This window comes from Pristis pectinata, chromosome 32 (assembly GCF_009764475.1).
Source record: "Pristis pectinata isolate sPriPec2 chromosome 32, sPriPec2.1.pri, whole genome shotgun sequence".
NCBI classification, from domain to species: Eukaryota; Metazoa; Chordata; class Chondrichthyes; order Rhinopristiformes; family Pristidae; genus Pristis; species Pristis pectinata.
Window position 1 is genome coordinate 3,491,531 of NC_067436.1, and position 17,175 is coordinate 3,508,705.

At 46.1% G+C, this 17,175-nt stretch overlaps 1 protein-coding gene across 1 annotated transcript; it reads left to right on the plus strand.

Annotated features, from left to right (window-relative positions):
- Positions 1 to 1,027: 1,027 nt before the first annotated feature.
- fbxl22 (F-box and leucine-rich repeat protein 22) lies at positions 1,028 to 16,952 on the plus strand. Its single transcript, XM_052042426.1, has 2 exons — positions 1,028 to 1,645; positions 13,955 to 16,952. The coding sequence occupies exons 1-2, from the start codon at positions 1,311 to 1,313 to the stop codon at positions 14,295 to 14,297; spliced, it is 678 nt and encodes a 225-aa protein (XP_051898386.1). The 5' UTR covers positions 1,028 to 1,310; the 3' UTR covers positions 14,298 to 16,952.
- The last annotated feature ends 223 nt before the right edge of the window (positions 16,953 to 17,175 follow it).

The window sequence follows — 17,175 nt, forward strand, 5'->3', positions numbered from 1 at the left end:
TCTGTTCCCATTGACAAGATCGAGACCCAGGGAACAGATTGCTCTGACAGCATCTCCCAAACCAGTTGCGGGCTCCCCTTAGAGTCACAGAGATATATCCTTGGTCCTTCACATCGCTGGGCCTGCATCCTGGAACTCCCTCCCCAATAACACTATGGAAGCATCTTCACTAGAAGGACTGGGATAGTTCAGGCAGCAGCTCACCACCACCTTCTCAAGGGCAAAAGTGAATAAATATTAAAAAAATTATACCTCTGTAAGGATGAATGAGAATGGAATGGAAGCCAAATGTAAAGATAGCGGAGAATGGAATTCAATAAAATCTTTGAAAGACGTTGAAGGTGTCAGAATGAGGCCTGTGAGCTCCCTGGAGCTGGACTGGCCCTGTGAGAACTAATGGATCCCTTCCCTCAGTGAACCACCTCCGAGCAGCTAACACAAGTCTGAGGTTCCCCTGGTATGGGCATATCTGACTATTTGCATTTTGGAACCGTAAACCCTGTGGCTATTGACTCAAATTTCTCCTACTCTTCATCAGTGCAACCACGATATTAATGCCGTCTACGTGTCAATGTAGTGTCCTCTTGTTAACACTGAATCTGTGCTTCTTCTACTCTTCACCCATGTGGGGCCCTCTCCACTCACTGACGCCGTGTCCATGAAGTGCCGCTTCCACGAGCTGGTTCTGTGGGCTATCCCGCACACTTTTATTAACATTGACACCTGACCCATATAGTGCCTGTTCTACCAACACTGACGTTGTTTCTATAAAGTGCCTCCTCTACTAACAGGGCCTCTGTGCATGTGTAATCCCTCTTGCTTTAACACAGGCACAACCCCTGTGCAGCACAGCTCTGTGTGTTTCTGCAGAATTTGACCTGTGAGCTTGTGCTGGCTGTTAAACGGGTCTTTTGCAACTTTATCGGCTGACCTTGTTATTAGGAGTTAATTTCCAGTTGCTAGTGAAGTTCCGTTTGAGTAAGGAATGCGTATTTCAAACATTCTGGAATAAAAGAATGCTTTGGGTGCTTGAGGTGAAGTTATAAATCAAAGGCTTCAACATGTTGTTAACGTTCTGAGGAGCACTTGATGAACTAATATCACCCTCACTGAATCAGGAGAGATGTTGCCGGACTCCAGGAGAGGTGCAGGCTTCTAAATTTAAACAGCAGTTGTCACCCTCAGAAAGGGCCACATTCCGAATCCATATATGTCCACGAAAGTGCTGCAGTGGACTTGGATGGGATAGAGTTCCCAGACATAGTGATGCATTCTGCTTTGCGGCGTGTGGATGCGAAAGCTTGCTTCCAATGCAGCTGACAGATTTAAACCGAGAATGCCTGCTTCATATTTTCTCCTTTCTGGATAAGGAGAACAGGAAGAGTGTGTCCAGGACTTGCCAAGTGCTGCGGGAAGTCTTCCATGATCCTGCACTGTGGACTCTGCTGTGTTTCTCTTCACTGTCAGAGCTAAAGAAGGACAACTTCCTGCTGAGCCCTGCGTTGCGCTCGTTGTCTATCCACTGGCACTCGAGCCGGGTAAAAGTCTGTAACATTGAGGACTGGGCAAAAAGCAGCTTCCAGAGGGACATCTGCGGCCACCACCGGACTCTGGTCAACAGCTTCTTGGCTGAAGTAAGCAACAGGTCAGTTGGAAGAAGGGAAGCATCTCTCCAAGCTGCTTCTGTCTGCAAAACAGTTAAAGTTTATTTACTTAATAGTTTTAGAAGACAAACTAAAGGCATTGTTAAAAACAAAATGTACTAGACTAAAACTTTTACATCAGAACTCTTGCTGAGGGAAAAAGGAGAGGAAACTGGGGAGACGCTGGCCACAATCCTCCAGTCGTCTGAAGCTCCAGGGCTGGTGCCTGAGGACTGGAAAACTGCCAATGTTACACCCTTGTTCAGAAAAGGTATAAACCCAGTGATGACACGCCAGTCAGTTTACCCTCAGTGGTGAGGAAAGTTCTAGAATCAATAATCAGGGACGGAATTGGACAAGTGTGGATTGATTAGAGAAAGCCAGGGTGGATTTGTTAAAAGTAAATCATGGCACAAACTTGAAGAGAATCTGATGGTGAAGTGGCGTCAGTGGTGATGAATACATTTCCAAAAGTGCCTGTAACAGGCTTGTCAGGTAGAGAGAGAGAAGCCACAAGGGACTACAGATGCTGGAATCTGGGGCATAAAAAGGGCTGCTGGAGGAACTCAGTGGGTCAGGCAGCATCTGTGGAGGGAGAAGGACTGGACTTTTTGGGACTTCATCTGGTCTGAAAGGGCAGGGGCGGAGAAAGCCGGTATAAAGAGGCGAGGGGGACGAATGGGCCGAGAGCTGGCAAGCCATAGGTGGAACCAGGTGAGGAGAGGTTGATTGGCAGGTGGAGTCAGATGGTGAAGTGAAGGGTGGAGATAACGACAGAGGCTGGGAGGTGATGGGTGGACAACAGAGAGCTGCAGACGATCGAATCTGACTGGGAAGGAAGATGAGGAGTGGAACCAAGGGGAGGATGGTGAGTGGATGGGAACATTGGGGTGGAAGGGAATAGGGGACCCAGTGGGGGGAGTGTGGGGGTGCTGGGCAGATGGATTAGGTGGGTAAGGATGATAGGGGGCTGGTAGGGGGGGCATTGGAAAGAAGGGTGTGTGTGAGACAACCAGGGCAGGTCAGAGGGGGAGTGGGACAAGGGGAGGGGGACAGAGGGGGAGGGGGACAAGGGGAGGGGGACAGAGGGGGAGGGGGACAAGGGGAGGGGGCCAGAGGGGAGGGGGACAGAGGGGAGGGGGCAGAGGGGAGGGGGACAAGGGGAGGGAGACAAGGGGAGGGGGACAGAGGGGGAGGGGGAGAAGGGGAGGGGGGCAGAGGGGAGGGGGACAGAGGGGAGGGGGACAAGGGTAGGGGGACAGGGGAGGGGGACAGAGGGGAGGGGGACAGAGGGGAGGGGGCAGAGGGGAGGGGGACAGAGGGGAGGGGGACAAGGGTAGGGGGACAGGGGAGGGGGACAGAGGGGAGGGGGCAGAGGGGAGGGGGACAGAGGGGAGGGGGACAGAGGGGAGGGGGAGGGGGAGAGGGGAGGGGGAGGGGGACAGGGGAGGGGGACAGAGGGGAGGGGGCAGATGGGAGGGGGACAAGGGGAGGGAGACAAGGGGAGGGGGACAGAGGGGAGGGGGAAAGAGGGGAGGGGGACAGAGGGGAGGGGGCAGAGGGGAGGGGGGCAGAGGGGAGGGGGACAGGGGGAGGGGACAGGGGGAGGGGGACAGGGGGAGTGGGTTACTTGAACTGGAGGCTTGTCATCTAATCTGAAGCCTATGCAACTCGCTTGGGCAGAAAACTGGCCATGTAACAGGGAGGCAGAGTGGTAGTAGGTGAGGTTTATTTTCAGACTGGAGGGAATCCCTGGGGTCAGAGGCAGACACACTATGTTCCTTTATATTAATAACTTGGACTTGGGCAAGCAGGGCCCAACTTTCAAATCTGCAGGTGATACAGATTGTGAATTGTGAGCAGTCTTCCTGGAGATATGTTGGCGGAATGGGTAGCAGATGAAATTTAATGCTGAGAAATGTGATGTGTTACATTTTGGTAGGAAAAACGAAAGGAATATCAGCTCGAGGGAACAATTCTAAAACAGGTACAAGAAGAGAGCCTGGGGGTGTGTGCATGGTCTGTTGAATGTGGAAGAGCAGACTGAGAACGTAACCACAAAGTGTAAGAATGCAGGGCTTTATAAATAAACACACAGACTACAAGAACGAGGAAAGCACGACAAACTTCTATCAAACACTGGTTCAGCCACAGCTAGAATACTGTGTCCAGTTCTGGACAACATTCTTTAGGAAAACTGAAAACTGTTTGGAGAAGATTTTCCAAAATTACTCCAAGGATGTGACTCTTTATTTACATGGAGAAAAAGAAGCTGTTCTCAAAACTGAAGTGAGTTGGGAGGGAATCTGACAGAGGTATTTAAGATTAAGCATGGTATTGAGGAGTAGATGGAGAGAGACTGTTCCCATTGCCAGAGGGGTCAAGAACTTGGCACAAAAGAACCAAACTAAACAGGAGGAATTTTTTTTAATGCAGGGAGTGCCTGGGGTGTGGAATGATTCTGTCAGGAGTGGTAGTGAAGGGAGTGACATTTGTGGTATTCAGAAAGTCGCTGGATATTTCCAGGGCTTCGTGGTGAGGGCAGGTGAGCAAACCAAATGGCCTCCTGTGCTGTAATATTTGATTTCTCACTCCTAGCTTGCTTTATTCGCTTCCCATGCCTTGACTATCACCGTTACTAGTAGCTCTTTATTCTTTATTAGTTTTTATAGGCCGCCCAATAGTAACAGGGATATCAAGGAGCGGATAGGGAAACAGATCCTAGAAAGGTGTGATAATAACAGAGTTGTTGTGATGGGAGATTTTAATTTCCCAAACATCGATTGGCATCTCCATACAGTGAGGGGTTTAGATGGGGTGGAGTTTGTTAAGTGTGTTCAGGAAGGATTCTTGACACAATATGTGGATAAGCCTACAAGAGGAGAGGCTGTCCTTGATTTGCTATTGGGAAATGAACCTGGTCAGGGGTCAGATCTCTCAGTGGGAGAGCATTTTGGAGATAGTGATCATAATTCTATCTCCTTTACAAAAGCATTGGAGAGAGATAGGAACAGACAGACTAGAAAGGTGTTTACTTGGAGTAAAGGGAATTATGAGGCTCTCAGGCAGGAAATTGGAAGCTTAAATTGGGAACAGATATTCTCAGGGAAAAGTACGGAAGAAATGTGGTAAATATTCAGGGGATATTTGTGTGGAGTTCTGCATAGGCATATCCTAATGAGACAGGGAAGTTATGATAGGATACAGGAACCGTGGTGTACAAAGGCTGTAATAAATCTAGTCAAAAGGAAAAGAAAAGCTTACAAAAGGTTCAGAGAGCTAGGTAATGTTAGAGATCTGGAAGAGTATAAGGCTAACAGGAAGGAGCTTAAGAAGGAGATTAGGAGAGCCAGAAGGGGACGTGAGAAGGCCTTGGCGGGCAGGATTAAGGAAAACCTCAAGGCATTCTACAAGTATGTGAAGAGCAAGAGGATAAGATGTGAAAGAATAGGACCTATCAAGTGCAACAGTGGGAAAGTGTGTATGAATCCAGAAGAAATAGCAGAGGGACTTAATGAATACTTTACATCAGTATTCACTACAGAAAAGGATCTGGGTGATTGTAGTGAGGACTTGCAGCGGGCTGAAAAGCTTGAGCATGTAGATATTAGGAAAGAGGAGGTGCTGGAGCTTTTGGAAAGCATCAAGTTGGATAAGTCGCTGGGACTGGATGAGATGTACCCCAGGCTACAGTGGGAGGCAAGGGAGGAGATTGCAGAGCCTTTGACGATGATCTTTGCATCATCAATGGAGACAAGAGAGGTTCCAGAGGATTGGAGGCTTGCGGATGTTGTTCCCTTATTCAAGACAGGGAGTAGAGATAGCCCAGGAAATTATAGACCGGTAAGTCTTACCTCAGTGGTTGGGAAGCTGATGGAGAAGGTCCTGAGAGGCAGGATTTATGAACATTTGGAGAGGTATAATATGATTAGGAATAGTCAGCATGGCTTTGTCAAGGGCAGGTCCTGCCTTACGAGCCTGATTGAATTTTTTGAGGATGTGACTAAACACATCGATGAAGGGAGAGTAGTAGATGTAGTGTATATAGATTTCAGCAAGGCATTTGATAAGGCACCCCATGCAAGGCTTATTGAGAAAGTAAGGGGACATGGGATCCAAGGGGACATTGCTTTGTGGATCCAGAACTGGCTGGCCCACAGAAGGCAAAGAGTGGTTGTTGAAGGGTCATATTCTGTGGTCAGTGACCAGTGGTGTACCTCAGGGATCTGTTGTGGGACCCTTACTCTTTGTGATTTTTATAAACGACCTGGATGAGGAAGTGGAGGGATGGGTTAGTAAGTTTGCTGATGACACAAAGGTTGGAGGTGTTGTGGATAGTGTGGAGGACTGTCAGAGGTTACAGCGGGACATAGGTAGGTTGCAAAACTGGGCTGCGAAGTGGCAGATGGAGTTCGACCCAGATAAGTGTGAAGTGGTTCATTTTGGTAGGTCAAACATGATGGCAGAGTATAGTATTAATGGTAGGACTCTAGGCAGTGTGGAGGATCAGAGGGATCTTGGGGTCCGAGTCCACAGGATGCTCAAAGCGGCTGCACAGGTTGACTCTGTGGTTAAGAAGGCATATGGTGTATTGTCCTTCATCAATCGTGGAATTGAATTTAGGAGCCAAGAGGTATTGTTGCAGCTATATAGGACCCTGGTCAAACCCCACTTGGAGTATTGTGCTCAGTTCTGGTCACCTCATTACAGGAAGGATGTGGAAGCCATAGAGAGGGTGCAGAGGAGATTTACAAGGATGCTGCCAGGATTGGGGAGCATGCCTTATGAAAACAGATTGGGGGAACTCGGCCTTTTCTCCTTGGAGCGACGGAGGATGAAGGGGGAACCTGACAGAGGTGTATAAGATGATGAGAGGCATTGATTGTGTGCATAGTTCAGAGGCTTTTTTCCAGGGCTGACGATAGAGTCTTTTAAGAGACTTTTGGATAGGTGCATGGAGCTTAGAAAAATAGAGGGCTATGGGTCAGCCTAGTAATTTCTAAGGTAGCGACATGTTTGGCACAGCTTTGTGGGCCGAAGGGCCTGTATTGTACTGTAGGTTTTCTATGTTCTATGTTCTATTCACTGGTCTAGACTAGATACTGAATACGGAAGGATGTTGGACAGTGAGACTGGGGGGGGGGGGGCGGGAGGTGAATGGTAGGTACCTCTCCTGGGCCTCTGTTACTCCCGTCCCTGAGGTTGTTGGTAACTTTGTTGGTAACATTGTACAAAATATTCCATTGGGATTTATCAAAGAATTGTGTGCTCTGCATATGGGGAGGCTAGGGAGGAACCTGGAGCAGGATTGACTCAGTTCAGCCTGTTACATACATATCCTTTGAAGAACAGAATGACAACTGGATTTTGCAGGACATGGGTGGATCCAATAAAGCACCATCACTCTTTACATTCCTTCCAATACTGTTTCAGGACATCTGGAAACACGCAGATAACTCTTGGCTTCTCGACTGTGCTCTCTTCCTGGCCCCCTCCTTCCCATCACCAACAAACAGGAGTTCATGAACCTCCTTGACTCAGAGACCATTTGCCCCCCGTGAGATTACGTTTCCAGTTGCCTCACCCACGTTCCTCCCAGCTCCTAGCCCAGCAGCCCAGACAGAGCCCGTGGTCCTGAACCCACCCCCTCCTTTGACATCCTCAGGCTCCAGGCTCAGGCTCCATTTCTATGCAAGGTTCATGAAATTTTTGTTGCTTTGGTGGTGGAGAGGTTTTTGGAAACAAGAACCAGGGAAAACAGTAATAAATACAGGGGTTCCCCGAGTTACAAATAACCTGACTTATGAAAATATGATATTACACAAAGTCTCCCATACATTTTTAAAGCATTTTTCAAGCCTGTAATAATAATAAAAAAATGTTTCATGGTATTCGTCAATGACGGGATACAGTATATATTTCATTTGTTTAATTGGGGTGATTATTCAATGAACTGGAAGAATTATAGGGGCTTATGTATAGCGATATGACATGGGTTCTTACTTACAGAGAAATCGGCTCACAGACAGTCCTCAGGAACACAACCCTTACATAACCCTGGCACTGGTTGTACTTGGAGAAGACTGAGTTGTAAAAGGAGATTCCACGTAGACTTGTTAGAGGCACCTTCCCAGTCAACAGCTGGAGTTGCAAGATCTGCCCTTCTTGTTCACAAGATCACAAGATCACAAGATAAGGGAGCAGAAGCAGGCCATTCGGCCCATCGAGTCTGCTCCAAGGAAAAGGGAAAAAGAAATGGGGTGGGAAAAAAAAACTATTCTAATCCCATTTGCCAGCCTTATCCCCATATCCCTTGATACCCTGACTATTTAGATATCTGTCTATCTCCTCCTTGAATACCCCCACTGATCTGGCCTCCACTGCTGTGCGTGGCAAGGAGTTCCACAATTTCACCACCCTCTGGGTAAAGAAACTTCTCCTCATCTCTGTCTTGAAACTGTACCCTCTAATTCTAAGATTGTGCCCTCTGGTCCTGGACACGCCCACCAAGGGAAACAGCCTAGCCACATCTACTCTATCCTTACCTGTCAACATTTTAAATGTCGCTACGAGGTCCCCTCTCATCCTTCTGTACTCCAGCGAGTACAGTCCAAGAGCCGACAAACGCTCATCATACTTAAGCCCTTTCATTCCTGGAATCATTCTCGTAAATCTCCTCTGAACCCTCTTAAGATCCTTCCTAAGATGCGGGGCCCAAAACTGCGCACAGTATTCCAAATGAGGCCTCACTAGTGCCCCGTAGAGCCTCATCAACACTTCCTTACTTTTATACACTATACCTCTCGAGATGAATGCCAACATAGCATTCGCTTTCTTAACCACCGATCCAACCTGGTGGTTAACTTTTAAGGTATCTTGTATGAGTACCCCCAAGTCCCTTTGTACTACCGCACTATCAATCTTCTCTCCTTCTAGATAATAATCTACCCGCTTATTTCTACTTCCAAAGTGTACAACTGCACATTTCTCAACATTGAATCTCATCTGCCATTTCCTTGCCCATTCTCCTAAACTGTCTAGGTCCCTCTGCATTCTTTCTATTTCCTCTATGCTCCCTACTCCTCCACTTATCTTGGTGTCATCCGCAAACTTAGCCACACAACCATTTATTCCATCATCCAAATCATTGATGTACAAGGTAAAAAGGAGAGGCCCCACACCAACCCCTGCGGCACACCACTAGTAACCAGTAACCAACCAGAACGAGATCCTTTTATTTCCACCCTTTGCTTCCTGCCAACCAGCCAATTCTCCACCCATTTTGCTACCCTGCCCATAATTCCATGACCTCTCATCTTATTAATCAGTCTCTTGTGAGGCACCTTATCGAAGGCCTTTTGAAAGTCTAAATACACAACATCTACCACCTCTCCTTTATCCACCCTACCTGTGATTTCTTCAAAAAACTCCAATAGGTTGGTCAGACAGGACCTCCCCTTCACAAAACCATGTTGACTAGGTCCTATCTTGCCTTGCGCCTCTAGGTATTCGGTAACCTCCTCCTTGAGGATAGACTCCAATAATTTTCCCACCACTGACGTCAGACTAATAGGTCTGTAATTGCCTTTGTGCTGCCTCCCACCTTTCTTATACAACGGAACTACATTCGCTACCCTCCAGTCCTCCGGAACCATGCCAGAATCTATCGATTCCTGAAAAATAATCGCCAACGCCTCCGCTATCTCCACAGCCACCTCCTTCAGAACCTGGGGATGCACCTCATCCGGTCCGGGAGACTTATCAGCCTTAAGCCCCTTTAGTTTTCCAAGCACCTTCTCCCTATTAATCTCAATTGAACTCAGCTCCAATTCGTGAGACTCCTGACTAACGGGCACATTGCTTATGTCCTCCACGGTGAAGACCGATGCAAAATATTCATTCAATTCCCTTGCCATCTCACTATCATCCATTATAATACCTCCTGCACCGTTATCAATTGGTCCTATGTCAACCCGTGTCTCTCTTTTATTCCTTATGTATTTAAAAAAACTCTTAGAATCCTTCCGAATGTTGTCCGCCAGCTTCCTTTCGTAACTCATCTTTGCTTTCCTAATGACCTTCTTAGTTTCTCTCTGCAGATTTTTAAAATCGTTCCAATCTTCTGTTTTCCCACTAATTTTTGCTACTTTGTACGCCGCCCCTTTTGCTTTTATTTTATCCTTCACCTCCCTCGTTATCCACATCTGTGCCTTTTTTCCATTCAAAACCTTCTTTTTTCTTGGAATATATCTGTCCTGCATTGTCCTTATTTCCTGTAGAAATTTCTTCCATTTTTCCTCTGCCGTCCCTCCAGCTAACTTACTCCTCCAATCAATTTGGGCCAACTCATCTCTCATACCTTTGTAATTTCCCTTATTCCACTGAAATATCGATACACCAGTTATCAGCTTCTCCTTCTCAAACTTGAAACTAAACTCAATCATATTGTGATCACTTGTTCCCAGTGGTTCCTTTACCTTTAGTTCCCTAATCACCTCGGGTTCACTACACAGCACCCAATCCAAAACAACCGATCCCCTGGTGGGCTCCTCAATAAGTTGCTCCAGAAAAACATCCCTTAGACATTCCACAAACTCACTCTCCTGAGTACTACCGCCTTGCTGCATTTCCCAGTCCACCTTCATGTTAAAATCCCCCATAATTATCTTCACACTGTCACTCTGACATGCTTTTTCTATCTCAATCTGCAACTTATGGTCCACTTCCTGACTGCTGTTCGGGGGCCTATATATGACTGCTATTATTGTTCTTTTACCCTTGCTATTTCTCAGCTCCACCCATAAGGATTCCACCTCCTCTGACCCAATGTCCTTCCTTTCTATTGATTTTATATCGCTACTAACCATCATGGCCACACCTCCCCCTCTGCCTACCCTCCTATCCTTCCTATATACTGTATACCCCTTGACATTCAGTTCCCAATCACATCCATCATGAAGCCACGACTCAGTGATTGCAACGATGTCATATTTATTAACCTGTAGTTGTGCCACTAGGTCATCTACTTTATTCCTGATGCTACGTGCATTTAAATATAGTATGTTTAGACTGGTATCTGCTATTGATTTTATTGTACCTCTATTGATCAGCAGATTATCCTGACTTTCTACCTGTCCATCCTTCTTACTATCTTCGCTACCTACTATCTTAGACATGTTCGTGTAGACCTCATCCCCTATCCTAACATTCGGTATCCGAACATCCTCATCCCCGATCCTAACATTCTGTATCCTAACATCCGGATTTGTTGTACTTCTATTATTCAGTAAATTATCCTGACTTATCACCTGCCTGTCATTCTTGCCATCCTCAATGGATTCGTTTCTATACACTTTCTCCCTCACCTTAGCATCTTGTAACCTAGCATCCTGGTTACCATCCCCCTGCCAGATCAGTTTAAACCCTCCCCTACAACTAAATTAAACATTCCCGCCAGGATATTGGACCCTTTGGAGTTTAGATGCAACCCATCCTTAGCAAATAGGTCTTGCCTCCCCCAAAAAAGGTCCCAGGTATCCAAGAATCTGAAGCCCTGCCCCTTGCACCAGTCACTCAGCCACGCATTTAACTGCCAGAGCTTTCTATTCTTCCTGTCATTGATACGCGACACGGGTAGTAGTCCTGAGATTACTACCCTTGAGGTCCTACTTTTCAACCTTCTCCAGGGACACAACCTTCTCCAGGGACACAACCAATCCTTCCAGGTGAAGCAGTGATTCACTTGCACTTCTTTCAACTGTTACAACATTCAGGGCTCCCAATGTGGTGTCCACGTTTGGAGAAACCAAACACAGGTTGGGTGACTGCCTTGCAGAACACCTCACGGGTGACCCTGAGCTTCCAGGTGCCGCCAGTTTAATTCTCCACTCTACTACCACTCTTACACTCTTCCAACAAAGCCCAACGTACTTCTGAGACACTGCATCTTGTACTCCATTCCGGTATGTTACAGCCCTTGGGACACTACACTGAATTCAGGAACTTCATTCCGGCCTAAACCCTCAGAACTCTCCACATGTCTCCACATCTGGCCCATGAGTGTCATCTGTGCCCTGAGTTCAGGAATTCCTCTTTAATTTTGAGAAAGTCCCTGTCATTGACCAATTTTTAAGTCACAGGAGGCTCAGCTCCACACACTGAGTGCATGGGAGGGGGTGACACTCTTGAATACTGTACATCTAGAGCTAGTAACCAGTCACAAACTTCACTCTCCCCCTCTGATTCTCTGTGGAATATTTTGTTATGTTAAGGACACTGTATTAATGCAATTTTTTAAGTAATGAGCCCAGTACATTAGGTGACAAAGTTATAAGGGGTACGTTGCACTACATAGAAAGCAGGAGCATCGCCCCACAACCACTGACAGACCAAGACTGCAGCATTCACTGCCTCTGGATACACTGCAGCAACACATGAACTGTCTCCGACATCTCACAAACCCACCACCTCTACAGCTGGCAAGATATAGGTTGCAGGGGCATGGGGACAATCACCCTTTGGTGCCTCTCCAAAGGAAGAGTGGTATTCTTACAGTGTTTTTCCCAATTTCAGGATATCCCAGTGAGTTTTTGCCAGGGGATGTTTTTGGAGTGGAGTCACTGGAATTATGAAGAAACACAGCAGGCAGTTACCAAACAGCAGATTCCCACAGACAAACCAATAATCTGTTAGTGTTCCTGGACATATTGCCCTTGACACCAGGGAGAGTTCTTTTATCCTGCGATCTTTTCCACCCATCATAGAGAGCAGATACAGCTTTGAATTAGTTCTTTCTTTCTTTCTTTTTCAATCTTTTTATTTGTTTTCAAATTAATACAGATTGATATATAGCATCAATATTTATACATGTAATACAAAGAGATCAGGATAACAATCATAGCATATATAATCATAAAGAACAATAAAATATTAAAAAAATCTGTAGATCCAACGATCTCTTAGTAAATGAATATAATATAAAAGAAAGGAAAGAAAGATTTATTATATAAATTTAAAAAACCCAAATCAATAGAAAAAAAATTATAAACAATATAAACTAAACAAAAAAAAACTTTTCAAAAGAAAAGCAAACAACAAAAAAAAAAGGAAAAAAAAAACTGGGCTAAACTTTCTCAGTAGAAACAGAACAATATTATGTCGTCAAGTCCGTTCCTCCAAGTTGGAAAGTTATTGGAAAGTTGGAAAATTAGTTCTCATCCAAAAGGCAACACTTCTAACATTTTAGCATTCCCTCAGGACTATACAGGGTGCATTTTGTGCTCAGTATTCTAGACTTTCCTGCTGCACTTGCTGCACTCGGAGATAAGATTAATCACTGAAAATGCACGGTACCCAGGCCTTCTAACTGGTCAGGGTATTGGGTGGCATTGCAGCAGCTGCTCCACAAGTGCCACTGAGCTCAGGATCCCTGCACGATGGGCACGTCCTGCAGTTGCGGACTGCCCTCTGACAGCGATGTCCTGGCTGTGTTCTGGCATCAGACTCCTCATGCCTGATAGGGTGGTGGAGGTAAATTCCTTGGGGGCTTTTAAGAGGGGCTTGGATGGGCCCATGAATGAGAGGAAAATGGAGGGATATGTGCATTCTGTAGGGTAGGAGGGATTAGCTATGTCAGCACAACATTGTGGGCTGAAGGTCCTGTTCTGTGCTGTACTGTTCTATGGAGTCCAGAGGTGAGTGTGAAGTTGTGACAAAACCCCAGTGACCCACTGGAATTGAGAGGAATCACTGTGAGCAAGGTAATGTAATTTTTAAAAATTAATTGGGTTAAATATTTTTATTTGTTCTTAAGTATTTTGTTTCTAATTTAATAATTTTTTAATTTCTTTAAATATTTGATAATTTTAAGTTTTGTACAGCCTCGTTGGCCGGTTAAGTACGGGGTGTGTCTTAACCGGCTGTCAACGCTTTTCTACTGCCCCTCCTGGGGGCACACTCTGCCCCTGCATCAGTACGTGGTGGCACTTACACAGGTAACCCCGGCCACAGTACGGGGCTTCAAGTTTGTGCATTGGCCTGCCGACTTTCCCTGTAGGTCTGCGTGAGTGCAGGCAGTTCGCTGCCAACAACAAATTCCTTTTCAATACTTTTCATTCTTATTTGTTTCCAGAGAGAATGGGACCGGGAGCTGCTTGTTGTTGCAGTGAGAATTCAAGAAGTGGGCTTGGTCTGGTCACAGGCCTTGTTGTGTAGGCAGAGGGTCTGGGAGACTGGGCTCCACAGTCTGCACTGCTGCTGGGTCAATAGATCTACAACTGCAATCTTTCTCATCATTGTCGTCTTTTTTTCAGGTGTCCAAACTTGTTATCATTAACCCTTTCAGGGTGCGGACACCTAACAGATGGCTACATCACACAAATTCTGGAGAAATGTACCAAACTAAATACTTTAAAACTGGAGAACTGCGCGCGTTTGACTGACAAAACTCTGGAGGCAGTGGCCATCTATGGGAGCAACTTAAGGACCTTGCATGTGGACTTCTGCCGGAATATCACACAGGAGGGGCTTGACCGGATCTGTGAGACCTGCCCTTCCCTGTCCCTCAGTGCAGAGCACAGTGCCACCATGATTCCCGATCAGCCCGATAAATGTGACAGCCTTGGCAAAGGGGTGAAGAAACGATTGCTATGGTAACAACAGATGGACAATGGCTGAACACCACAGACTATTGGGAGGTGGGGACTGTCCAGGCTGTGAGTCCATAATTGCAGCCAAACTTTCACAAGAACAGCCAGGAGACCACCAGCCGGAGCCTCATAGTGAGGGATGGGGGTGAGATGCAAGTGTTGCTGTGGGTCCTCTGGTTTCAGAATGGCTCAGTGTAGACCTAAGGGTACTCTGTTCTTGATACCATCCACATGTATCTGGCACAGAGCTGATGTGTGATTCAAGGGCTCTGACAACAACTGCATCTGTATAGCCACTTCAGTCAAATATTTTCATATGGCCACCAGAGGAGATCTTAGTGCAGATTTGATTTGGGGAACAGCCAGTTGAATGTATAGCCTTAGGTGGGAGATTGCTGGAAGTTGAGCCAATCTGAAATTTCAACTACCAGATTCTCTTTTTTCTATGTTCAACTACTAAAATAAGTCTCTCCCTGCACTCTGGCTAGGTAGTCCCCCATCTGGCCATGAATGGAGTGTGCACAAATGGAGACTAACATGTCTGTCTGACCGGGTACAGTCTGTGATAGGTTGACCAAGAGAACAATTCTCTTACCCAACCCAGGACTGCACTTCTGAAAGGAATTGATATCCCTTGCTTGGCTCCGTAGTTTCACTCTGAGGTGCCGCTACGAAGACTTGTCCTTCAGTGCAGCCTGAACCAGTGATAACTTTGGATGAGATGATAAATTGAGGTGTTGCCTGCCCTTTCCAGTGGAGGGAAAAGATCCTGGGGAACTCTTGCATAGAAAATGACACAGAAACAAACCATTCAGACCAACCAGTGCAATGCTGGAATTCATGCTTGACTTGAATTTCCCCAACTTGGCTTATCCACTTAAATCCATTTTCCATTTCTTCTTCCCCTTCACCTGTAGTGTCCTGAGCAATAGACTGACAATTTGTCTCAACTGCTCCCTCTGGTGCTGAGTTCCATCTTCTCTGGGGTAAGTTTCCTCTAAATTTCCGACTGGTGAAGGTCTCACACTGATTGCCTCTGGCTTTTCTCATTCCTGGAAGCTGAAACACTGCCCCGGGTGTCTACAGGAACTGGTTTGCCTGGACAGATCAGGGGGATTGGTGCATCAGACCTAGACAGGAACCCCCGCGTTCCTCACATGCTCTATTTTTCCACTCACGGTGCGGATATCAATCGGGTTCCTGAAACAATCCCTGCCCAGAACTCGGCCTGATCAACAGGCTGACCCAGTCAGCGGGACTGATCTGGCCAGGACCTGACAGTCTCTGATCACAGGGTGGAGTCCAAATTTACCCACCCCCTTAGAATGTTTTTGGATGCCTGTGGGTGGGGGGAGGGGGGTATGATGGTGCCCGGTGTGGTGGAAGGAACAATCCCGCTTACCTTGTTCCATATCAATTCTCCAAAGGGACTTCCCTTTCCTTTGAACGACTGGATCTAGGAACACCACAGTCAGAGTTAAACCTGTAATAAGGTTTGAAGCTGAGGTTCACAACCCTGCTATAATGTTTAAATTGCCAACCCAGCTCCTGGCATTAAATTTGCTGCCTGTTCCTTAACTCATCTCTGTAAATCCCAGACACTGAGGGAAGGAGCTGCCTTCCTAATGTGCTGCCATTCCCCCAGAGCTAGCCTGTACCCACTCCCAAACCCATGTTCCTGGACATTAAAATCTCTCCTCTAACTCTACCTGTATCTAGGAGAAGCAGATTTCTCCCAGACTCCTGGCAAGTATTTGTATGAATATAAACATATTATTTTTACATTTAATAGATCTGCAATATATTCCAGACATATAATTTTTCAGATGGGGGTGGTGATTTTGCTCTAAGATCATGTCTCCTTGAAAAATTATGTCTCTTCAGTTGGATTCTCTTTCAGAATACAACCACAACAACTGAACAGCTTTTATCCATGTCAAATTGAACACTCCTCCTTGGGGAATATGTGAATTATTGGTCAGTAGCAAGCATCCACAGTTACATTGGAATGCTGACTCCTGGAATAGTGCTAGAGGATTGCAGGCTAGAATTTCCTGTCAAAACAATGGTGAGGCTAAGGATACGCAGTTATTTACATGCAGGTGAAACAGCAATTTAGTTTTGTGAACGACGTCAAAAGAAACTCATACATCCACAATTGTGCTGGGAGTTATGTTGCTCTGCTGCAGGCACCAGCACTGTAACGTTGAACATGGCAAGGTCAGTGTCAGGCTGATAGTCACATCAAAATGTGCCAAGGAAAGCTGAGTCATTTCAAGTTTCTCTTCACTTTTAACAATGGGTTGAGTACTAATCATTGCCAGTCACATGGGCAGGCACATAGTGTAGCGGTTAGCGTAATGCTATTACAGCGCCAGTGACCCGGGTTCAATTCCAGCTGCTGTCTGTAAGGAGTTTGTATGTTCTCCCCATGACTGCATGGGTTTCCTCCGGGTGCTCCGGTTTCCTCCCACATTCCAAAGATGTACGGATTAGGAAGTTGTGGGTGTGCTATGTTGGTGTCAGAAGCGTGGCAACACTTGCGGGCTGCCCCCAGAACATTCCACACAAAGATGCATTTCACTGTGTGTTTCAATGTACATGTGACTAATAAAGAAATCTTATCTTATCCACTTTAACACTGAAATTTAACTTTACAAGTGTGGAGTTTCTTTCTTATGACTGGACATCTTAAAAGTTTTGAATTTAAAATTTTGGGCAATGCTTTTTGCTTTCTCTGTCTCCCCCTTAATCCAGTCTTTCCCTTGTTTGGTTCCTATCCCTGTCCCTAATTTATCCCTTTCTAAATTGCTCTCCTTTCTCCTTGCACCGTTCAGTTCTGATCACTCTAACTGGTTAAGAAGGTGCATAGCTGCTTTTCCTGT

Coding starts and splice junctions, on each gene's coding strand:
- fbxl22 (XM_052042426.1), top strand. CDS start 1,311: ATGCAGCTGACAGATTTAAACCGAGAATGCCTGCTTCATATTTTCTCC. Junction 1,646..13,954: donor TTGGCTGAAGTAAGCAACAG/GTCAGTTGGAAG, acceptor TCTTTTTTTCAG/GTGTCCAAACTTGTTATCAT.